At 32.4% G+C, this 26,188-nt stretch overlaps 1 protein-coding gene across 9 annotated transcripts in view; it reads left to right on the top strand.

Moving 5' to 3' along the window:
* The window catches only part of Mekk1 (mitogen-activated protein kinase kinase kinase 4), an 86,988-nt gene that overhangs the window by 25,544 nt on the left and 35,256 nt on the right, over positions 1-26,188 (top strand). For 8 of the 9 annotated variants that reach the window (XM_074174634.1, XM_074174639.1, XM_074174637.1 and 5 more), the window contains 5 exons: positions 5,133-5,239; positions 5,298-5,677; positions 5,925-6,106; positions 21,411-21,757; positions 23,917-24,790. In XM_074174634.1, the coding sequence (XP_074030735.1) occupies positions 5,133-5,239; positions 5,298-5,677; positions 5,925-6,106; positions 21,411-21,757; positions 23,917-24,790 (1,890 nt within the window). Of the gene's footprint in view, positions 1-2,452; positions 2,529-5,132; positions 5,240-5,297; positions 5,678-5,924; positions 6,107-21,410; positions 21,758-23,916; positions 24,791-26,188 lie in introns of those variants that run through there. The other variant, XM_074174642.1, reaches the window with a different exon arrangement.

Raw genomic sequence — 26,188 nt, forward strand, 5'->3', positions numbered from 1 at the left:
ATACTGTATATCCCGTTTTGTCTTTGTCTTATTCTTTTTCATAGTTGCTTATTTATTTTTTTATCTTCTTGTTTGGCTTGTATGTGATGTTGATGTTCAGTGGTTTGAAGACGTTTGTTAGTTTTTTGGTTTGGTGTCCTACGTACGTAAATGCTGTCCATCTTTGTGTTGTTTTGTCTGTTGGGGTGGCTTGATCCTTGTTTCGAAAAATGCCAAAGAAAAAAGTTGCTCAGTTTCCAATTTTATACCTTTGCTCGAAATTTGGACTCGCTATTGTCACTTCGACTTTTTTCAATTCTTATTATTTTTCGAATCTTCACTCTATCGATTCGAACGAAACATTATTCAAATTTCATAATTTTAATGAATACGAGACTTCGATGTCATATCTTACACAGAAAATACCCGCATTGGCCTGTTACCAGAAAAAGAAATGAATACACTTCCAGAAATTCGTCTTTGTTGTTGCAAAGTTCATTTTGTATTTTAATTTCATTGTTAAACTGATTCGGATTTTCAATGTATGGACGTTAATATGTCAGTAATCTAATAAAGGTATTTTCCTTCATTCTTATTACATTTGTATTATTTTTTTAATAGATTTTTATCCAGTTCGATTATTTTTCTGAACAAGTTACAAACTAACCCGAAATATAATTTTATGTAAACTAAACATTGACCTAGAGGTTCATAACTATTCAAAAGATTTTCGTTCTAGCGATTTGCACTAAACATCATATAAATTTTCGTGATTTTAAACACTACAAAACTAATGCAACATGCCAGGAAGAAAATAGTAGGTACTAATCAAATCAAAATAAAATTTTCGCTTAGTAGGCTTTTGAAACAAATTTTCAGTTTTGTTTAATGAATCGAGTTGTTTTGTGTACAGATTTTCGTACATTTATAATTCACAAATAAACTTTATGTACTATGTTATCTACCCAAGACAAAGTGGAAATCGTCCTTTTATGTAGTGAGAATGTGCCATATCGAGGTGTTGCCTCGGCATCCAGCAAGAAATATTCACTTCAGTACCGAGGAAAGGTAATTGAAAACATTCAAAGAAAGTGGCTCTGTGGACAATCGTTTCAAGAAACCACATAATTCAATAAATTATACTGAAGAAGAGCAAATCAATGCTTTTTTGAGCGTTGTTGATAACATAAAAACGAATATTGGGAGTATTAGTGAAGATACAGGGGTTGGCAGAGAAACTGTGAGCCAAAGTTCATACACATTCTTAAAGAAAGAGATTTCGAAATTCGAGTAGGATTTTCATTTTGGTTCCAAAGTGAGTGAGAAAATGATATCGCATTTCCCTACAGGATTTTATGGACAAACGAGGCAATTTTCACGTCGAACTGAACAGTTAGTTCCTAAAATTGTCGCTGGTGGTCCAACAATAATCAAAATTTTGTAATAGAATGCTATGATCAATATCATCCGAGACAAATGTGTGATGTGGGTTATTACATAACCAAATAATTGGATCATATTTTTTTAGAGAAAACAAAAACAGAAATTTTATTATCAATCAGTTTTCTGAATTTTTAGATAATCTGCCTCTTAAGTGTTAGACGAAATTTGTGGTATCAGCTTGACGGGCATGCGTTTATTCGATTACTGACATATTAACGTCCATACATTGAAGATCCGAATAACTTTAACAATGAAATGAAAAACTAAATGAACTTTGCAACAACAAAGATGAATTTCTGGAGGTGTATTCATTTCTTTTTCTGGTTACAGGTCAATCCGGGTATTTTCTGTGAGATATGACATTATAGTATCGTATTCATCAAAATTATGAAATTTGAATCGTTTCGTTTGAATTGATAGAGCGAAAGATTCGAAAAATTAAAAAAATTGGAAAAAAGTCGAAATGTTAAGCAATGGAAACTTGGTAGCTGAGCAACTTTTATCTTTGGCATTTCTCGAAATTTACAAAAAAAATGTTTTGAGAATTTTCGAAAAAATGTCAAATTTGACAGGTTTAGAGTAGCACTTGACAAAATGATTCCTTGATTACTAATCGGTATGTGAAACAAACTAATTCAGGAAGATATATCAATTACTATTCCTTTCATAAAAAATCAGTTAAAATCAATTTAATACTGTTTCAAAAAAAGAATAGAAAAATTAGTACACCCTTCCCTAAAGCAAAAAAATCTCAGAATTCTTTGAGACATATTAATCGAAAACTTCTCAATAAAATAATGTTTAATACTGGCAGTAATACAAATTCCGATGTAATCAACAGAAATGTCTGTAATGATAGTTCACCTATCAATTTTTTTTACAAATCTATACCTAACCTTGGAAATTTATCTTCAAATATCATAAAACTTTTTCATAATGAACAAAATATCAAGATGGGATAAACTTATGAAAGTATTGTATTTTCACCAATTCTTGATAATTACTTATCAACTAAGTCAAGTTTTTTCAGATACACTCAAGTAGGGGGTTGCCATTTGAGAATATGAAGTTGGGGTGGCTGAGGGCGAAGGGGTACGTGAAAACAGGTTAGATATTACATCATTTTGTTTTACCCTCCCTATTATGGAAGTTGTTTTCAGCGATTTCTTATATTTTATTTGGTTGCTCAGATATAGGCATTATAAGTTTTCAAATTGTCACCCTGTACATTAGTTTTCTACAAATATTTAAATTTATTATGAGTTTTCATTGATAAATTAACATTTTTGAATAGATTGTTTTATTTTATTTATTATTTGCATTATCGAATACATAAGTAATTACTGTTGGTTGATTGTAATACCGAGACAATAGGCTAATTTATCTTGTAGAAAAAACATATGATACTTTTCTCCAAATTCTTCAAAGCCTACTCTACCGTAAATGTGTGCTCGCACCTCTTGGTCTTGCCCCTACAATAATATACGAAACGTAACTCTGTCTCTTTCTATCTTCACTAACTTATACATCCCTCTCAACTTCTGTTCGCCTCGCCCGATCACACACTTTCTGTAACGCGCTCGTCACGCATTCACCAGCTTACTCCAAAGTCAAACGCACGTAAATAGAATTCTGTATGATTCTAAGAAAGTTGTTAAGTCTAACTAGAACTAATTCTTGAATGTAGCATACAAATATACATCATTGTGGTGTGATTTAAAAACTAACCGTGCGTCTAAATGCTGATCCCTACAGCTAAGCCAATGAAACAGTTCCCTAAATGTACAGTACAATCTGCACATTTAACAGAGAATAGTTTCTTTTGTTTCAATGCAAGTGCAAGTAACAGCATAACATTTCTGTCGGACATTTTCCTCAGGTGTAATCCGACCTTTAATCACATGGACATATGCAACTGTTGAATCTCCAAAAAAGTCTCGTTCAGATCTGAAATAAACAAGTATTTAAGTACTCGAAGATAATTGTTGATGAAAATCGATTTTTTAGCATACATCAAATCATTACATATTTATATAGGTATTTACAAAAAATTAATGAATCTATCTTACTTGAGTGAACTGCAATAATATAGAATTATGTATGAGATATTATGATATAGATGTAAAATAGTTTTGTAACAATTTTAATGACAAATGTTTATGTATGGGTTATGTTTTGGTATATTATAAACTGCTGTGCTTTTATGAATAAAATATATCAGCTTTCATTTTTTCGATCTCTGCACAAGTAAAATCAATATTTGATGAAAAAATATGGTGTCATCATAAATGCATCTATTTTCGGTAGATTGTCCGATTGTGCTTTGACAAAACAGTTTCAGTAATCGCCCTAGATTCACTGCAAATCTAGATTCATTAGAAATCACCACGGGAATACAGGTTAGAACTATTTTTCTCTCAAACATCTAACATAGTATGAAAATCAATGCCGTTGAATACAATGTTGTGTCATCTGACGTCGCATTTCGTTTCGACTAATGGTGACGCGTTTTGTAAGTTTCAATTTCCCTCCCTTATTTTTCACTTTTTGTATATTTTATGAGTTTAAATAATAACTAAATAAAAAAATACCTTTCAATTATAGTATAACGATAATAAAGACTCGAGAAAAATATTCAAGACAAAATTAAATTTTATGCATCATCTTCTCTATTGTTCTCAGATAAAGGTTTCAATAAATCATACCTAGTACGAGGACGTGTCTTGAATAAATTATGTAAAGGGCTAAACCCTGTTGAGGCAGTTGCTATATTTTTGTATGTAGATAAGAAATTTTGTATTCGCGAATCGATATTATTTTTACTGGTAGTCGCTTCCTTCTCAAGAAAAAGAGTCTTGTTTAATCCTTTATTGATAGTTTTTACTGCTATTTCTGCTGCTGCATTGTCAAATGGGTGGTAAGGTGGGGATTTCAAAGGTTCAATGCCATTAAATTGCAAAACCATTATTATAAACTCATTTGAATTAAATGAAAGACCATTCCGAAATTAGCTCAATTGAAAATTCGAATGCTGAAAAAATTTCCTTCAGCTTTAAAAATTATATCTTGAGACGTAGTGCCAAGAAATTTTGTATCTGTGAGTGAAACCCATTTTGGATCTAACATAGGCTGTCTGTGAAAAAGTAAGAGTTTTTCTTATTGTGGAACTTTTGGAATAACTACTCTGTTTCCCTTCATTAAATAATTTTTTTACTTTATATTAACATATGAGACAATATATTACAAGACAATGACAGGTGATAAGGTATAACATACTATGATGAAGTTCTCTCAGTTCTTTCACTTTGAAAAAGATATTTCCTAAAAAAATATGTTGTATATATTTAACTCTGTTTCAGCGAAAAACCCATGAAAAAGTAAAAATTTCATTACATTTATTTGTAAAAAAATACGTTGTGGCTTCTACTTAACCATCTTCATCCAGAAATACCTAATTGGAAACTTTAGAAGGAAGGAAAAAAATTACGTTCGAAATAAACTCTTTACAAAGTTGTGTAGGTTATACATAGAAGTTAGTTTCAGATACAAACTGGAAGAAAAAGCCCCTTCAAAACAACTACTTTCACATGAACATTGAATTACACGAAACTATTGTGAATTTTTCAAAAACCGTTTACAAAACCGCCAGTTGAAATGATTAACTGAAATTATTACAGTGCAGATATGTTAATTATTAATTCTTGTTTCAGCACTAAATCAACCAAAGTAGTGAAAGTTCAGACTCCCAGCCCTGCCACAATTGATATCATGTATGACAATAACTCAGTGAGTGACGAAAATTCTGAAGAGATTGGAGGTGAAAATGAACTGATGTGCAAATCTGCTATAAAGGTTTCATGCTTATATTTTTTAAGGTTCAAAACGTACTAGCAAAAGGCAGATGCAGTTACTTCGTGGTTCAGAACGTGACTTGAAACTTGATATTGCCAGAGCACAGGCAATTAACACAGAGGACATTAACGACCATCAAGACACTAACATTATGAGAACTCCCAGCTATCAAATAGAGAGTTATAAACGATTCAAAAGCTTAGTTTGCCGAACATTTCCTTGCCAGAAGCAAGAATTGAATAACGTTGAGACTAAGGTTAAGTTCAATCCATTACCAGCAATTGAAAGTACACAACATGATGCTGTCAAGTGTCCTACACCAAGAGTTGAATTCTATGAAACATTGCGTTGTCTTGTCAGAATGGGCGGTGGAACCTCACAAGACAAGAATCGTAGAAGAGGGGTAATTGAATTTCATTTTGTTGAATGATTGATTCATCGTAATTATTCATAGCTGAGGAAAATCAATTGATTAGCAAACTATCGTTGGGATAGTCAAAAATAGATCGACTTGAAAATATGTTGAAAAAATGCATTTTCTTTATTGGTCATATTTTATGTGAATTCTGACACTTTTTTAAATACTCGTATATATTTAAGCTCTGATGTATATGCACCACTTCAACATCAATTGATATTTATGTTTCCAGATAACTCGTGAAGAGGTTCTTTGGCAGAATGAACTGAAAGACTTGATATGGCTAGAATTACAAGCCTATCATGCGGATCGAACTCCTATGGAACAAGATGATTATCTATGTGCTGCTAGAGAATGTGTTGAACCTCTACTTGATGACATAAAAAATTACAAATTTCAGAGACATGTCAGAAGGTATGAATACATATAAAATTGTTTTTCTTTTTGTGATTTTATGCATGCTAATCTCAAAAAAGGCTTAACCGATTTTGCTGCGGTTTTCTCTAAGGAGTTGTAAAAAGCTTATTACAACTCAAAAGAATCTGGTTGGTTGAATTCAACAATCAAATCCAAACATTGATCTATGGCTTCATTTCATAAGATGCTCAAAATCAATACATATCAATGTGTAATTGATCGATGTCTGTAGATGAAAGATATTTGAGAAAAACTATTATTGGGAATCTCTATGAACGCAAAACAATTATTTATAGAATTTTTACTATTTTTAAAAGCGCCATAATCGATTTCGTAGTGATTTTCACTATTATATTTTGAACACTATTACATTTAGCATTGATTTTTTGAACACAGAAAAACAGACCTTTAAATAATCTGGAAATTGGTTATATACCTTTGAGCCAATGTATTCTGGTCTACGTGACGTTACTTTGAATCTAATTGAAGGGTAAATGAAAGTGGTTATTGTTACTAGTTGGGCCCGCTTTTGTTCGTTATTTACATCAATGATACATCCTTGATATACTCTTCTATGAATTATTCAGCTCTTGTTGGAAATACAAGAAAAAGCGAAGCACTGGTTCAGTATCAACAAACACATGATGAATAAGGAAAAATCACAAAACATTATTATTTCTATGGCTCTGCCATTACCTGAATTCCAGTGTGTCAAATTATTGGGTTTTATTATGGACAATAGGCTAAATTGGTCAAGTCACATTTCAAGTTTGAAAAGTATGTTATCAAGTGGCCTATTTTTACTTAGACAGCTGAAACCAATAACAAATTTCACTACGCTGAAAATAGTATTTTGCTCGCTCATACAGTCTCACATTTCTTCCCCATCTACTTTGGGGAAATTCTAGTGATGCCCAATGCATTTTATATATTACAGAAAAAAGCTCTGAGAATTCTTGCTGGAATCGGTTTTAGGAATTCTTCCCGTCTATATATATATATATATATATATATAGACACGTGTTTCGGGCTTTTGGCCCATCATCAGTATGGTGCAGCCAAAAGATAGAAATACAAATGCACGGAGCCACCAGCTCCGTGCATTTGTATTAACGATATTAACTTCTGTTTCTATATCAAGATACTCAATAACTTTCATATTCGTATATATATATATATATATATATATATATATATATATATATATATATATATATATATATATATATATATATATATATATATATATATATATATATATATATATATATATATATATGTATGTATGTATGTATGTATGGAGAGAGAGAGAGATGAAGATGTTATTGAGTGTGTATGAAATCACAAATGTGCAGTTAGCTCCTGTTGGTGACAAGGTGCATATGTGAAGTTTTTAATTTTTGGTAACCAGTTGTTGTCCATCTTTGCAATTGGCTGCACCGCGCTAATGAGGCCAATAGCCAGAAACACGTGTCCGCGGTTTGCCCCCATTTTTCAAGTGTTCTGTCCACGAATTTCCCCCTTTTGATTTATACCATACAAACTCGATAAAATCTCTGTATATATATTTTAATATTAAATGTAAGTCACAAAAAGGATTTGAAGCTCTATAACTTCTATTCTATTGATTCTGTTTTCTAATTTATCTATTGTCTTTTGGGTGTATCCGTTCTCGTTCGCTATTTGAATATGATTTTCCGTTCTTTGTTTCGGGCTTCATTGCTGAGTGATATCCTTAACATTCTATGTGATGGTGGATGGTTTGAACTTGCGGGTATGGTGGAGCTTGTTTGTGTAGGTTTCCTGTATATTGCCATTTGAAATTGTGTTTTGTTGTGGTTATATCCGCTGGTTATGTCCAGGTAGTTAAGTTGTGAGTTGTTTTCTTCCTCAATGCTGAAAAATAGTTTTTGATTTATTTCGTTAATTTCTTTTGTTATTTGATCTATTCTTATTCCATTGTTTTGTGATATGTACAGTCCATCGTCAACGTATCTGAACCAGTTTCCTTTTTCATCATGTGTTTTTATTATTGTTAAGATTGTCTCATCTATGGTTTGCAGGTATATTTCGGATACAATGCTAGATAGTGGGGATCCCATCGCCAGTCCATCTGTTTGTTTATAAATTTTTCCTTCAAATTCGAAATAATTTTGATTGAGTATTATATTTAGACTGAGTTTCATTTGGTTGATGTAGGTTTTGTCTATGTTTTGGTGTTTTAGTTTATCAGATATGGCGTTTATACTTTCGTTGACTGGTATGTTGGGGTACATGTTTTTTATGTTGAATGAGAATAGTTTATTGTTTGGGCTGACCTTTATCATTGAGATTCTGTCCGTGAGTTCCATTGAGTTTTTCACGCTGTGGTTGTTGTTCCTGTTGATTTTGTTTTTCAGTTCATCGGCTATGATTTTTGAAATTTTGTATGAAAGTGCTTTGGTAAAATTGATAACCGGTCTTATAGGTTTATTTTCCTTATGTATTTTTATCTGTGCGTTGAGTTTTGGTGCTTTTGGGTTGTTGACTATGTATCTGTTCAATGTTTTGTTGTTAAAGATCTGTTTGTTGGATTTTATTAGGCTATTACTTTGTCTTTCATATTTTGTGGTTGGATCGTGATTCATCATACTAAAATCGTTTTCCGTTATGTACTTGTTCACTTTCATACTTAATTCCTGTTTTTCAATAATAACTGGTGTCACTTTTTTCGGCTTCAACTGCTGTGAGGTTGTTGGAGATTAACTTCTTTTTTATTGATTTGATGGCTTTCGTGAATGCTGGTTTCTCCGGAGTCTTTTCTGGTTTTATGATTATTTGTTTCAGCGTGTTGATTGCTTCTGATCTGATTTCGTCTACTTTTGATGCTTCTACTTGATTTAAAGCCATCTCTGTGTCAACAATTAGGTTCTCAATGGTTTGTGGTGTGATTTTCTGGTATGGACTGAATTTTGGACCTAGTTCAAGTGTTTGTATTTCTATATCGTTGAAGTGTACGTTTGTTAGGTTGATGACTCTCGGATGGAATGTGTGGTGTTTTCTCATCGTTTCTCATCGTATACACCCAAAAGACAATAGATAAATTAGAAAACAGAATCAAACAAAAAATACATAGCAAGGATCAAACCACCCCAACAGACAAAACAAAACAACGATGGACAGCATTTACGTACATAGGACACCAAACCAAAAAACTAACAAACGTCTTTAAGCCACTGAACATCAACATCACATACAAGCCAAACACGAAAATAACACAAAAAATAAACAACTATGGAAAAGAAGAAGACAAAAATCAAAACGGGATATACAGTAAACAATGCTCGGACTGCAACAAATTCTATATCGGCCAAACCAAGAAAAAACTGATCCGAAAGAGCGCTTTCGATAGCAGGCTGTACTATCATCTTCATGGCAGTTTGATGAGTAATGTGGAGTTAATGTTCACAAAATATTCAACACAGCAATATCGCACAATAATAATTTTTTATCACTACAGTATCCACAAAATTTTATCATGTAATGAATCGTTTTATATGAAAAACTGGGTCAGGGGAAAAAAATCCGTGATCAGGATTTTTTCAAGTTCCTATTCCTCGCTATTAACACGCTTATATTACGTTTATTTGAAGGTGGTTGACAATGTTTCGTGGTGCATTTTATTAGTACGGACTTCCATTGTCTAATATGATATAAAATTGATTTGAAATCCCTGAAAGAATCTCTAGAAAATTGAAAAGATTAGCTGAAAAATAACAATTATGTCAAGCATAAAAAAAAGAAATTACAATGAAATAAAATACAAGCAAAACCAAAAAATTAAAAAATTGAACTGTTAACACGATATTAAAATTAAAATATTATTGACAAGAAATAAAAATTAAGATTTCAAACCAAGTTACTTCAAGACGTTTCGATTGTTAGTATCCACAATCGTCGCAGTTATCACCTGAAGACGATTCTTTATTGAACGACTAATATAATTTTATATGGTTGTTCTTGTAAACACATTAGTAACAGTAATTACAAACAAATGTGTTAATAGAATATAGTTTTTTCTTTAGTTTTATATGCATCTAGACGACCTATCACCTTGCAAAATAAGGTTCATTGATTATACTCCTTGTACTTTGTTAGTGTCCCCAATGTTACTTACTACCTGTTTTGATAACTACTCTTAATTGTTTTCTTTCTGTCACTTTTACCTAAGAGAATGAACAACAGGCTGTCTGAAATGGAAGCTTTGTCACTGTTCATAGATTTCATTCCACATTATTCAATTTCTAAACATTCGAAGATAGCTAAAAACCTGTGTCATGGCCGTGGAAAGTAATCAAACTCTTCTTTGCTTTCATTTCAAATCTGCTCATGAACAGATTAGCCATGAAAAGAGACAATGGGCAACCCATTACTTTCTAGGGACTTGGAGCCTATAAGTAGATAACATATGCATTTGCCGTTTTCGACAAGAATAGTAGTAAGGTAAAATATTTTCTATCTTATAAACTGTGACTCTCGCGATAAACTGACTCTCACGACACTCAACTATTAACTGCCCTAGTTTCTTGTTTTGATATGAATCAAATTGTAGAAAATTCTACTCGGATAATGACAACTTCTGAATCTCTGATTGATGTCATTTGCATTAGTAAGGAAGTAATGGTAAGAAATTCTAATACACTTGATATGAATGGTATAACTGATCATCTGATGGTATTTTGCGATATTGATTTCGAAGGCGAAGCCAACTTATGACAACTTGATTTTTTATAGAAATTTCAAGAATTTCAATCATGAACTTTTTTCTCAAGATGCTGCTAACTTACCATGGGGTGATATTGTGACTATGCAAGATATTATTTCCAAAGTAAATTTTCTCAACGAATGCATCATTATGCTTTTTGACAAACATGCTCCAACTTGCACTGTAAACAGAAAACATAAATCATCCCCGTATATAACTTATAATATCAAATTGATGATGAAAACCCGTGATAGAGCTCATGCCAAATATCTTAAAGACAAGACAGCAGCCGCTAGACAGTACTATGTAACTTTACGCAACTACGTCAATGACGCAGTAAAACGTGAAAAAACAGCATATATACAATTTGTTTTGAACAAAAATAAAAACAATTCAAAAATGACATGGAGAAATCTTACAGATTGGGGTGTTACTACAAAATCATCCTCGCAAACCAATAGCCTGCCAATTGAACTACGTAGACCAGAAGAAATCAATGACTATTTTTTAAACGTGGCTGGACATTTAATAGTTAATAATGACACTCTTTTATTCTACAATAATAATAAATTGCATAAAATCTAATGCTTTAGGTATTGACAATATAAATATCAAGATGATTTCTTTAGTGATACCACACTGTATTGATGAAGTTAAACATATTTTCAACGAGTCCTTCTGACAGGGTATTTTTCCAGATGTTTGGAAGGTTGCTAATATAATTCCAATTCCGAAAAAGAATGCACCTACCACGTTCAGTGACCTACGCCCTATCAGCACTCTGCCCTCATTCTCTAAAATATTCGAGAAAAATGTTTCCCGTCAAATAAGAGCTTTTCTTGAAGAAAATCGAATACTCCCATACGAGCAGTCTGGATTTCGCAAAAAACACGGAAAACAGACTGCCCTCTTGAAAGTAATCGACGATCTTGCGAGATTCAGAAATCAATCAAAAGTCATCATTTTAGTACTGCTTGCTCAAAGTAAAGCTTTCGATTTAGTTATTTTCGATTTACTCATCAGCAAGCTCAAGTTCATAGGATTCGATGACATTTCTCTTAACTGGATGACCAGCTATCTCACAGGCCGATCACAGAGGGTCAAACTGGATGATTACTCATGGTCATCCCTAAAAGAAACAATCTCAGGTGTATCGCAGGGAAGTATTTTAGGACCCTTGATGATTTCAGTGTTTATTTTTGATTACCCTGCTTTCTTATCACATTGTCAAGTACATCTATACGCAGATGATATACAATTATATTTGTCTTCTCATAACACCGATACAGAAAGTTGCGAGGCCAATATAAACACAGATTTGCACAAAACATTCCTATACTCGGAGAATCATGGACTGAAAATCAATCCAAATAAAACTTTGGCCTTATGCATAAGCTCTCAAAGACAAATAGTAGAAACTCAGTGTAGCTTTAGGCTCACTCTCAATAACGCAGACATTGACTGGTAGACAGTGCTAAAAATCTTGGCGTAACCATAGATAGCTCTTTGTCTTTCCATGAACATGCGACAAACATTTTCAAAGTATCATTCTTCAAACTCAAATCGCTATATAAATTCAAGTATCAGTTATCAGAAGAAATGAAACTCGGGTTAGTTAAAACTCTTATTTACCCCCATATCGAGTATTGTTATTATTATCATTATCTTATAATTGAATAGAACTGGCCGATACTTGATAAAAATCCATATTGAAACTAATTAATACAGTTTATTGTATGATTTTCACTTTATATGCTTGAGTAAGCTATTATATAACGAAACACGTGTTGCTGTTTTTGTAAAACCCAAAGTGAAAATCATACAATAAACTGCATCCAGTTCTATTATAAGGAATGCTGATAAGGGTTTACAATTTGATGTATATAGGAAAAACACTAGCACTTTCGGATATACATATCTCTAAAAGGTCCCACCATTGTGTTTAACAAAAATGGCAAGGCTACATGGGCTGTTTAAGTTGCTTGAGCAAAGTAAGATAAGGATATTGAGAAAAAAGTTTTAAAAGAAATAGCTGAAAGTAACGGACATCTTTCATAGTGGATGAGGAAGAGAAAATTTAGGCAGTATCTTCGTAAATCCTCGAGCATTCGGAAAATCGAAGATTCAAAATTTATAGATCAATATGAATCAAAATAAAACAATGGATTGCTCCTAATTTTTGAAAAATGTATCTTTCAGAAAAGGGGAAGTATGGGATTTACGAAATAAACTATGAGAATTGCGATGTTGGTCAAACTAAGTGGACTAAGTGGATTCATAAAACAAGCACATCGACTGCTTAGGAGAACCCTAGGGATAATAAAGGATAACTGTTATAATAATGTATGTTGATCTAAGTATCTTGTTATATCGAAATTAAAATAAAATTGAATTGAATAATAGCTCTCTACAAGGAACAAACTTCACATATTTGGTTTCAAAGATCAGAGAAGTCTAGTGTTGCTCAACATGCCATAGAGACAACATATGAACAGGTTTTCAGATGCCTTCGATGCTTCAAATAACAAAACGAGGCAAAAAATTAAACAAATTATAATGGAAACGATACAAAATGTTTCAAAAGACTTTCAGCAACACCACCATTATTGTCAAGTAAAGTTGAATAGTTTGAATATTTGTCACGTTCCTTTGTATACTTATCAAAATGTCATGTTTTTCAATAGAATAAGCATGAAGATTAAAAAACACATTGTTGGATAAAGAAAAGAGGTTGCAGTATTAAGCTGTTTTCCAGTGATTACCTATTCAGTTTCATCTAAATAAACGCCATTTGGATCGGTGCACTTTTGCCAACGTAACACAAGTCTATTAATTCCGTCGGCATAAAAATTAGATGCTCGGGATTAGGTATTATCGAAGTGCTTGAAAAGATGGTATTTGGTTGGCGAGAGGTGAGTGTGGTGCAACTTTGATTTGTTTAATTTTCGTACGGTAATTTGTGAAACGTGCGGACGGGCGTTGTCCTGGAGTAGGATCGGACCTTTTCTGTTGACCAGTGCCGGCTGCTGCTGAAGCAATTTTTGATACATTTTGACGTTTTCTTCACAATAGGACTCTGCCGTGATGGTTTGGCCCGATTGTAGAAAGTTATAGTGAATCACAGTAGCCGCTGACCACCATACTGTAACCATGTTTTTTTATGGGTTTTCTCATTTGGGGAGTGCCTGGTTAGCTCATCGGTGTCCAATCAGTCCTGAATGTCTCCTTTTCATCACACTTGACTATCCGATCCAAAAAAGGATCGGGGAATGCCTGGGTAGCTCATCGGTGTCCAACCACTATCTTGAACGTCTCCTTTTCATCACACCTGACTCTCTGATCCAAAAAAAGGATCGTTTTGGTTGCGCAGAAGTAAAGAATTACAGACCTAGAAACATGACAGTTTCGTTCAAATCTTAAGGCACCCACTTTTCGAGCTTTTTGACTTCTCCAATACGTTTTAATACATCAAAAACCGCATAGGAGCTGACACCCCGTATTTCGGCCATCCCACGCACTGTTTGTGATAGGTCAGTCTCCATCGGGATCCTCAAATTTTCGTTCTGGATTACTGTAGGTCGACCACTTCAGAGCTCATCTTTGAGGCTGAAATCTCCGGAACGAAATTTCGCATACAAACATCGAACGGTGCGGTGCGTTCATTAACACTATCATTGTCAAATGCCTTGTTGATTTTTTGGGCCGTTTCGGCACCGCTTTGTTTCAATTTGAATTGGTAGAGAAAAATTGGCCGAAAATCGCTTAACGACGTCATATAAGTAATAAGCTGAAAAGAGGCAAAACATTAAAATTTGGGGTAAGTCAATAGCATCAATTTATAGAGTACAAAATTCTCTATCGATCAGTATTTACCACTACACAGTAGAATAAATAATTATTGAGATAAGGAGCTACAAAAACATGACATTAAAACGTACAAAACTTTTGAAACATAATATTTATAAATAATTTTTTCGAGGTCGAACAAAAGTAGAACAGTCATTGCTGTGGCGAAGAGAAAATACTAATACTAATACACATTTAATGTATGGTTACTACCGGAAGTATTAATATATTAATAACTTAAGTGTTCGGATTTCATAGAATATAATTTGAAGATTTGAAATACCTAGTTTTGAAGTGTATAAATGAACTGAGAAAGTGCATGCTTGAAAAAACAAGTGTCGTCTGTATTGCTATTGTAAGTAAATATCATTATCGTACAACATTCATTGATAGAAAAACGAGGTGAAGGAATGCAAAGAAGCATAGAATATCAGATGTAGGCACAGTAGATTGTCACTTATCAGCTATCAGTAGTAAACAAATTGTGTAGAGTGACGATTGTCCGTCAATTCATTTTAAGCACTACTAATTAACATTCACGATCGATAGCAATTGGATGCAATGAGTGTTTCTCTAGATGCCGTTTTCAAGTTAATAGAAAATAGTACCAAGGAAATAAAACAAGAGATAAAAAAACCTAAAATTAGAACTCATAACAGAAATTGAAGATCTGAAAGTGAAAAATAAAAACTTAGAAACTCAAAATATTACTTTAAGGAATAAAGTTACCAGTTTAGAAAATAACTGAAAAAATGTAATTTTGTTATTTATGGAATTGATGAGAGTGAAAATGAAGATACCTATGAGAAAGTATATGATAGTCTCCATGTAGAATGTGATCAGACAGAATTTCGAGATATATACAGGATTGGCAAATTAGAAGTAGGAAAAGCCAGACCGATTGTCTGTGAGGTGTTAAGTTACAAACAGAAACAAGTAATTATTGCGAGTTTCATAAAGTTATCCAAGGAACTGAAATCAAAAAAAATATTTTTTGGATACGACTATACAGAGGAGGATTATAATAAAAGAAAATTTTTGAACGAGTGTAGAAAAAAAGCGATTTCCAGAAACCACAAAGCTAATATTAAAAATAACTCGTTGATTATTAATGATGTTACATATTCGTACGAGCAATTGAGAAAAGGAGAGTTTTTTGGTACTGTAGTTGCAGAGGAGGATATTCCGGCAGAGGGGCAAGAAGAAAAAAGACGTAAAATCTCAACACGTTCTCAGAAGAAACCGTGAAACCTTATATTCGAATATTTGAAAATTTTTGTATATAACGTTTGCGTTTATTGAATAATTTAGTTAAAAGTTTTTTTACCGTAATTATTGTATTTTCTACTAGATTATTACGGAATAAATTTATTTGTGATGGATGATTATATAAAAATGTTTGATGCTGTGTCAGTAACTTGTAAATCGGTAGAAACAATTCGAGAGTTGGACAGTCAAATAAATACATGCAAAAAATGCAATTTAAATATATTTCACAACAACATACGGAGTTTACAAAAAAACTTCGATGAATTACAAATCATGTTGATGGATTTAAATACTAAATTTGATGTAATTGTTCTAACTGAATCGTGGAAATTGCACAATACAGAATTATACAACATTCCTGAATATGACATGATTTATTCTGAAGGTGACTTGAATAGGGCCGATGGAGTAGTTGTATATACAAAAAAGTGTCTTACTGCAAATAGCAGTATAATAGATTCAAACAAAACAAAAGCAGTTGAAATTAGCTTTGAGGTAACTGGCAAAAAATTTAAAATCTTATCGGTATACAGGTCACCGTCTTCATGTCCTCTTGCTTTCAATAGTACGCTGGAAACTTACCTTAGGATAGACAACCAATATGCTGACTCCAAATTAATCATTGGTGATATGAATATTGACATACTCGAAATTAATGAAGTCAGTGTTGAATATCTAAATATATTACAAGAATACGGCTATATGTCATTAATAAATAAAGAAACACGTGTAAAAGGTCAATCTAAGACATGTATTGATCACATTTTTATACAAACTAAAGATAGCCTTGATAAAATTCAACCTATAATTTTTAAATCTACATTGTCAGATCACTTTTCCCAAGTGCTTCATTATGATCTTCAATCTGAAATAAAAGAAACGAAACCTGAAATTTTTTTTAAAACTTATATTAATTTCGATAAACTAAATATACTTTTGAAAAATGAAAATTGGCATGAACTTCTGTCAGAATATGATGTCAACAAAATTACTAATCTATTCGTTGAAAAATTAAGTTCCTATATAGACTTGAGTAGTAATACTTTTCGAATCAAGAGAAGAGACGTTAAAAGAAGTCCATGGATAACAAACAGTTTAGTAAAATCAGTGAATACAAAAAATGATTTATATAAAAAAGTACAAAAAAACCCAGGTGATACCGTGATTTTAAATGAGTATAAGAAATATAAGAATATGCTTAGTGGTTTAATAGATAAGACAAAAACTGATTATTATAGGAAAGAAATACGAAATAATGAAAATAGCCCCAAACATATGTGGCAGTTCGTAAAAAAAATTCAAGGAAAAAACAGTTCTGAAAAAATAGTAATTGAATCGGATGGAATGAAAATTAATGATAGCTCAATAATTTCGGAAAAATTCAATGAATACTTCACAAATGTAGCTACAAAACTAGCAAATAAAATAAAAAACCGGGAAAAAAAATCACAACAAAAAGATTGAGTAATTCCATCTATTTGAACGAGGTAGAGGAAGATGAAGTTAGGAAGGTAATCAGAGAGTTGAAGTCCAAAAAAGCACCAGGCATTGATAATATCACAACGGATACTTTTAAAAATTGTATTGAATATCTAGTGAAACCCATAACGTGTATTGCAAATAAGATGATACAATTAGGTATTTTTCCTCAAATTGCGAAAGTTGCAGTGGTCAAACCCTTATTTAAGTCAGGAAACAAGATGGAAATGTCAAATTATCGGCCTATATATTCACTACCAACCATCAGTAAAATTTTGGAAAAGTTGATCAAATCAAGAATCTTAGATTTTCTGAAAAAATTCGATGTCATCTCAAAAAACCAATACGGATTTATGGAAGGAAAGTCGACGCAAGATGCAATCGTGAACCTAACTTCAAAGATATACAAAGCTATTGATTCTAAAGAACCTGCAATATGCATATTTCTTGACCTTGCGAAGGCTTTTGATACTGTCAGCCACACGGACTTATTAGAAACCCTAGAAAACATTGGATTCAGGGGAAACGCACTTAAACTTCTGAAAAGTTATTTGGAAGAGAGAAAACAATGTGTAAAAATTGGAAATATAATGAGCGGGGAGAGAAATGTTCAATATGGTGTTCCTCAGGGAACAGTTCTCGGTCCAATTCTGTTTTTAATTTATATTAATGATATTTTCAACTTGCCTGTAGATGCTGAAATAAGTTCATTTGCGGATGACACAGTTATATTCTTCAAGGACAGTAACTGGTTCAGTCTGAAACAAAAAATCATTAAATCATTTCCTATAGTAGTAGATTTCCTAAGGAAAAAATTACTCACCATAAATTTGAAAAAAACCATTTATGTACCCTTCACAAGCTACGAATCGAACTTACCCCCATTCACGAAAATAGAGTTTGAACATGGAGATGAGATGATATTGATTAAATCAGATAAGAAAGTTAAGTTTCTAGGGATATATCTTGATTGCCACCTAAAATGGAACGATCAAATTGAAAATGTCATAAAAAAAGTAAGATACTGCTTACCCAAATTTCGATATTTAAAAAAATTTTTTGATATTAAACATTTGAAAATAATGTACTATGCCTTAATACAAACTCATTTGATTTATGGTATCATAGTATGGGGTGGAGCCACGAATTTATATATGAGACACTTGGAAATCACACAAAAATGGATTTTAAAGGTGATCACTGGAAACGGTTACAGATATTCTAGTGATCAGCTTTTTAAAGATGCTGAAGTACTAGATATTCATCAGTTATTTGTTCTGTATCTGGCATTATACCAACACAGAAATGCATATAACACCAAAAACATTGAACATAGTTATCCGACTAGATACAAAGAATGTTCCCTAAGTATACCCTGTATGCTGAAAACAATAGGACAGAGATGTCATTTATATCTTGCACCAAAAATTTATAATATTTTGCCATACTCATTTAAAATACTCAACTCGGTATCTCTATTCAAGTCTAAAGTACGGAAATGGTTAATGAGTAAACCGCGCAATGCAATCCATAGTCTTATTGACCTGAAAAATAACTAACATTGCATTATTTACAATATTAGGACACAATTAAACGTAATATTATTCTTCTTATTTTTTTTTTCAATAATTATTAAACCTTATATTAACATATTTCATTAACATATTAACATATTTCTACATCATTTATATATACATATTTATATTTATTTCAATTACATAGGTAGGTACAGCATCAATCCATCGATTTTGAAACGATTATGAGAAATCAAAGTTGAGAAGATATGTATACCCACGCAAAGGATTTCCTTTGTGGGTTTCTTGAATTTGTTCAAAATAAATTAGGATCATTGTAACCAATGTATCGTATCAATGTGTTTTACATATTATTCGTGCCTGTAACAGTTTATGTTATGTCTTTGCCTGAATAAATTCATTATTATTATTATTAATTTAGCCGTTTCGTATGGACCGAACCGAATAAATTGGACTAACACTAATTGTTAACGCTAAATAATAATAAGAATAATTTTTATTTCAACCTAAAATACATAATACTCCGCTCGTCTTATCTCAACAAGTGAGGAACAAAAATACACACATAATCACAATTTAGAGTATAATTTTTTGGATTTATCAAGTAATCATAGTTAGTCTTCTAGAATAATTACTATAGGTTCAAAGTGAGTGGGTCTATTCGACCCACTAGCCCTTACTAGCGCCCGACGAAGCAGGATCATAAAAGTTTTTTTTGGGATTATAATCAATTGTCCGATTATTGGACCGTACGTAGCCAATAATATTATTAGAGCATAAAATGGTGTTAACTTGGAATTAATTTATCATTCTCCTTGACAAAGCTTATAGCAAAATACATGTCGATGTTTTGAAAACCTTTTATAGCCGAAATTTCACACTAAATTGTGATAGTATGTATTAGTATGGATTTTCATCAACTATCGGTCAGTTCCATTTAAATGCGTGTTTGCCAGATTGTTAAAATAACGTCATTATCCTCCGACATTAGATGGAATATTTCCATCTCAAGTTCAATATTTCAGAATTTAATTAGAAGGCATGCCAATGTACAAACATTTCGAAACTAACTACGAAACTAACAGAGGTGGATTTGTGATGTGATGGTTTTCATAGCATATTATAACTAGAAATTTATGAAAACCCACATTCACATTTTAATATAATTTCATTGTTTTCAGTGTTTACTTTTGAATTCATATTTATAGGATATGTTTAGCGAGTTGTTTGAACTTATTTAAAATTGATTGTTTTTATAAGTCAAAGTCTCAGCAATGACTGGAGAGCTCCTTATTCACTCGTATTTATAATTCTAGGAGGTGAAGGGATGAACCCTCCATTGAAACATATCTGTTGGTTTCACTATGTTGATGATAATTTCGTTATTTCAAGCTACGGATAACAAGCATTAGAAACGCAACATCCACTCCATTCTCCCATGCATACACTTCAGCATATAAATAGGAAACAGAAAGGCTGACTGAAAATTAGGTGACACAGTTTATAGCAAACCTACTAATACTGATCAGAACTCTAACCACCATCCAGGGCAAAAACATGCTATGATGAAAACATCCCAGCAGAAATGCCCCAATAATTTACCTCGATCTATTTTTAGGAGAGATTAATTTTTGGGAAAGGAATGTTTTAGTTGTCTACTTCTCCGTCTTTATACAAAAAAATGTGGGAATCTTACAAAGAAACCAAGGAAGCAATCAATTTCAAAAAGGTAACTCTATATAAAGATGTGTAGAGATCATGCAAAGAATTAACTTTGAGACACAAATTGAAAGAAAAACCTTCTTGAAACAGCTACTTCCATATAAACATTGAATTACAGGAAAGAAAAATACTTTTGAAATAAATATTTTTATATGAACACCGAATTATACAAAAAAATTTTCTTTATTCAGTTTGTATTTCAAACGTTCGTTATGGAATTGAATCAGATATCATTCACAGATCTATAAGTATCCCATACAATTTCAAAATAAGAGAAAAAGGTATATGGGTCAACAAAACGTGGTATCCAGTACTCAAGAAGACCAGCAATGGAGTAAATACAACTTCAGTAGTCATCCCACCTGTCAACAACAACCAATCAGAACAACTTAGCACAAGTGCAAACCAATCACGAGTGAGCATTCTCATGTTACCTCCACCACTCCCTAAAATTATGAATACGAGTGAACACGGAGCTCCCAATCAGTTGCTGAGACTTTGAGATGCTCTTTCTACCTCACAGTCAACGCATATACCATTGAAAATGTCTGCCCCAGTAGCAGACGAAACGTTTGCTGCTGCGTGTTTCATTTGTTCATGGTCTACCAGCCCACATTTTGTTATTTCTAATAGTTATAAGTTTTTGTAATAAAGCACTGAGTTCTCTATAGTTTTGTGATGAAGCATGTTCTTTCTACTTTTCCAGGTATTCTTTTCAAAACAGTGACAGTGGGGTAGAAGATGACTGTCCAGGATGTATATCGGTTTACTGTCTAGCGTGTATGGAATCTCAAAATGAAGCTCTGAGAGACGTTGACAATCTTCTTATGAGATTAGAGGAAGCTGAAAGCTTATTTCCTTCTAGTAAAGCATTTGCAGAATTGTATCCTTTGTATAGCTCACCAGAAATCGTAGGCAGAGTCAAAGCTATGTGCTTGTGGTACAATCTGACAAAACATCACAGGCTGAAATTGAATATTCTCGGAAGACTTCTAACCACTTTGGATAGTAAGCATACATGTTGGGCTATATCTGGTGACGATACCAATTCAGGTAATTATTCTCAAAAGACAAGACAACTCTTCATTCATCCACAAAGCTTTTGAAAGTGCAGCACAGAATTATTATTCAACTTGCAAAAATTTCGGGAATCGATTTGATGAGAATTATTTTAAAATTTGAAGTGACAAAAACTCTTCATCGAAAAAAAGCTTTGTAGAACTGGAGGTACAAATACTTTTTATGAATAGTATATTCTAAAACCTAGAAATGTGTATATTATTAAGGCTCTCTCAATTACCGCACCTATAACTTTTGGTCTCTCCTGGTATCAGTGAAAATTTTAGTGGTTCATTTGGTATCACAATTTGGAATGATTAGGTGAAAATTATTTTTTATAGCATTAGCAGGAGATTATCACGCCCACTATATTTTTACTATATTTGGAGTCAGCTGTTCATTTAATATATGAAAATTCTTTTTTAATGAAAAACACAGAGAACATACCATTTGTTTCTATACTAATATTAAGAGATAATAAATGCTTACTATAAATGCGAAACGCTAAGAGTGCTCAAACAAAACTTTATGATTTCTCCATAACTTGTCACAGATGGTATAGAGAGGATTACAATACTTTACCGCAAATTTATGAGCCCTCGAGTCGTTCTATATCTGCAGTGGCGTGAGTTTGGGTATTTAATCAAAAATGCTTGTCGAAAATAATAACTATGTTTATTTATATAAGTAATATTGTTATAACACTTTAATTTAAAATATACTCATGCTAATAAATAAGTATGTATAGGTATTCAAGATGATTTAGGTATAAGCAAAAATGATGGTTTGTTATTATTTGATGAATCCGATGAATCTTAGTGAAATGTTATGATTGAAGATTTTACAATTTTCTCATCTAAATGGCCTAATTTTCACATGTTGTCTGTCCTCTTCTTTTATAACATGTTATATACATTTTCGACATTTCTCGGAATCGACATTTTACAAGAACTCTTTGGATAGTTTTTAAGAAAGAAAGTTTGACTTTCTACTACTCCTTCCACGAAGAGTATTTTAACATCTTCTGAAAGTCGTGTTTCTTCCCGCAACAAAACCTTTTTCTTGAACTCAAACGATTTCAGTGGGATTAATTTCGCACTGATGAGATGTGGCAGACGTAGAAAAATAGTATTTCCCTGAAACAAGCTTCATTTGGAGATACAATGGAAAATAGTTTTTTTTTTTCAGTCGCTTTCCTTTTGTATAAGGCGACTTTAAATCGGTTAACCGGAATTCTTAAATGGTTCGACGTGAACTTATAATTTTTTTTGTCTTGCCACATCTTTCCAAAGGTATATGCTTCATTGAGCCGAGTTTCATCCAGATAATAAATCTTTCTACTCTCGCGTCGAAACGTGAGAATAGAAAGATAGGTAATGTCTCCTCCAACAAATAATTTCATCATTTTCTATTTTGTTTTTTCCAGCTCAAATTAATTAATAATAATAAGATGTATCAAGATGGAGTAGTAGAAAGCTAAAAACTTTCTTTGCCAAAAATTAATCAATCCTGAAATATAACCCTTTCAATTAAAACAATAATTTAATTTGCAAACTCAATATTATTTATATAATAATAACAAAAATGTATCGAATCATGACGTCATTCTCTTTTCCAGCAAAAATTGAAGATATCTCGGGTATGCTTGATTAAAAAGTATTTTTCATATAAAGTTTTAAAAATTTTATTCGAAATTGAAAAGTAGAAACAATTTTGAGTGTTTGATTAAAAACAAAAATAATTATTATTTATGTGAGTTTTCCATATTTTTGTTACTCACCATATACATACAACTATAAAAAGTCTTAAGATTTGTCATATCAAATCATACAACAAAATTGAATGTTTAAAATAAATACTACACATTTCACTTTTCAACTGACCCAATTATGTACGCTTATGTAACAGCGACTTGAAAATGATTTATTACTCTGCTGGAGAAGAAGGCTGAAAATCACAATTATGATTTTTTACAAGGCTGTACATAGTATCAATATTTTGGTGAAATAGGAATCTTTCTGAATAATTTGATGGGTTCTAAAATTTATAGGGGCGAACCAGAATCTTTTTGAATGATTGTATTAAAATAATTCATAACTTTTATGTGATCGGTTGAAAAGTCAGGTATGTAAAAAACGTTTATTTCATTTCAGGTAGTCCTTCAGACAGTAAAAACAGCACAACCTCTTCCTCGAGTGATTCGATTACCTCTATAAGGAATGATTTGTTCAATATAACTCCTCTAGCAACGCTCCTATTTCAAACAGCTCAGAATAAGGTATCACCTTATAGACGATATATAGAAAATGTGTTGAAAATAAGGGCTTTGGACAAAAGTTTGAACTTCCTGAATCATTTGCACCGCCACTTGCTGAAAAAGGCTCAATTGACTCTGGTTTTTCCAGAAGATGAAGAAATATTTTCTGAAGTAAACTTCTATTCAGAAGCTGTGGAATTACAACGGTTTGGAGCCTGGAGCCCAGAAGCTAAAAGCCTGAATCTTCCTTCATACCGTTCAATGTTTGTGTTACTTGCTATGGTGCCATTAGAGGTTTTACATGAGTATTTAATGATGCGCCTGGAACAGAAACCAAAAAATCCATCTCATCTTAGTATCAGACAGTTAATGCGAGAATTGAAAGAGGGGTTAAAATTAGCTATCAAAGAGAGGCACTTGTCCCGCAGCTACATAAAAGCAGCTACTTGGGGCACTGAGATCATCACCGAAAATTATCAAGAAAGACTCGAAAGTTTTGACAAATGTCTTAAGCAAGTTTTTATAGACTTCTTGGACTACTTGCAACAGTGGATTCTCTTTGACAAGTCTAAATTTCAGAAAGACGTATTTGAAGAAGAGTACAAATTTTCAGTATTTGTTTACCAAAATGTTCCTGATGTTAAAGAAAAGGTTGGCAATACGTTCACCTTCATTTCGGGGACTATTCTGCAAAGGATCGGTCAGAGACTAATAACTAGGATAGAAGAAATACTAAGTTTAGTCATCAATAGTAACCAAGGAATGAACAAGTATGTATGTTGAAAATTACCGAATTTATAACGTTTTTCTTACTATCTTCATTTCTTACTATCTTCATTCGGGTTTGAAGAATGTCGTAGTTTGGAACTGCATCTTTTTTTTTTAAGTTTCGCCAGCACGAGTACCATCTTCTTCAGATGATTCACCGATCACTCGGTGAATCAAGATGAATAAACCTCTGAATAAGCCGGCTACTCATGCGGGCAAACCCTAAAAAAAAGGATGCAGTTCCAAACTACGATGGCCTTGAAACCCGATTGAAGATAGTAACACTGAACTCTATATTAAAATATTTCAGAAATATGGTAAAAAATTTGTAGAAACAAATTGGAAAATATTGGAATCTTGTTTATAATGATTAATCATTTATACCCCATTATCCCATTATTATCCCAACACCAAACCGTTACAGGTACTGAAATAGTAATATTCGTTACTACACCAAACAGTGCATCACAAATGATGAAATAATGAAAAAAATTATAGGCTAACCCGCCAAAACAAAGTTGAACAGCAATAAAATGCTTCTGAATAGCGATAAACTGACAGCCAAAAAATGAACAGTAGTATCGATGGTTCTCATATCGATGCATTGAGCTGAGAATATTTCAGGAAATAATCTTTACTAATACCACTCGATATAAAAATTTGTTCACTGTTGCATTTTTGTAAAATTGTTTAGTAAAAATCTCACAATAAAGTGTTTTTTGAAAACATTAAAAATTCGAGGTATGAAACTGTTTTTTATTTTTCATCAATTGGTTGATATTAGGTTTGATAGAAGAAGTTGAAGTCTCACATAGGTTCGGTGTCCAGTCTATTGCGGTATTTTTTTTTCGTGGCTGCATAGGTTGAGAATCCTGTTTCGCACAAATATATTGTTGGGAACGGGAGAAGAATATTCAGAGCCATTTCGGCAAGCATTGAATATTCATCACGAATTCTGCACCAAAAATTGTTGAGAAACATCGCATCGTTTTGAACAATGACAAGATACTTGTGTCTTCTGATGACATTTCTAAAAGAGAGTCATATATCTCGTTTGACATACTTTCAGGCTTTTGGAGGTTGGGTAAAAAAGGATTATGAATCCATAAATTCATGAATAAAAAAACTGACTTAATCTCAGTCAAATTTATACTTATTTATTTAAATTAGATAATGATAGTCGAAGAAGAAATAGTAATGCTGATTCATCTATTTTGTAACTGACTGATTGTAAAACAAACTATTATTTTTGTTATCAACAAATAATTGCAATCATCTTTTCAGTTGTCCCGAAGAAGGAAATAAACATTTTCGAAAGCTTGACAAACTGGCAGAGTTTTCATCCTTGACCTTGACTACAACCTCAAGATATTATCTAATTAAATTATATATATATATAT

This window comes from Leptinotarsa decemlineata, unplaced genomic scaffold (genome assembly GCF_025532065.1).
Source record: "Leptinotarsa decemlineata unplaced genomic scaffold, Ldec_3_MD MMD2_tig00000690_RagTag_RagTag, whole genome shotgun sequence".
Taxonomy (NCBI): Eukaryota; Metazoa; Arthropoda; class Insecta; order Coleoptera; family Chrysomelidae; genus Leptinotarsa; species Leptinotarsa decemlineata.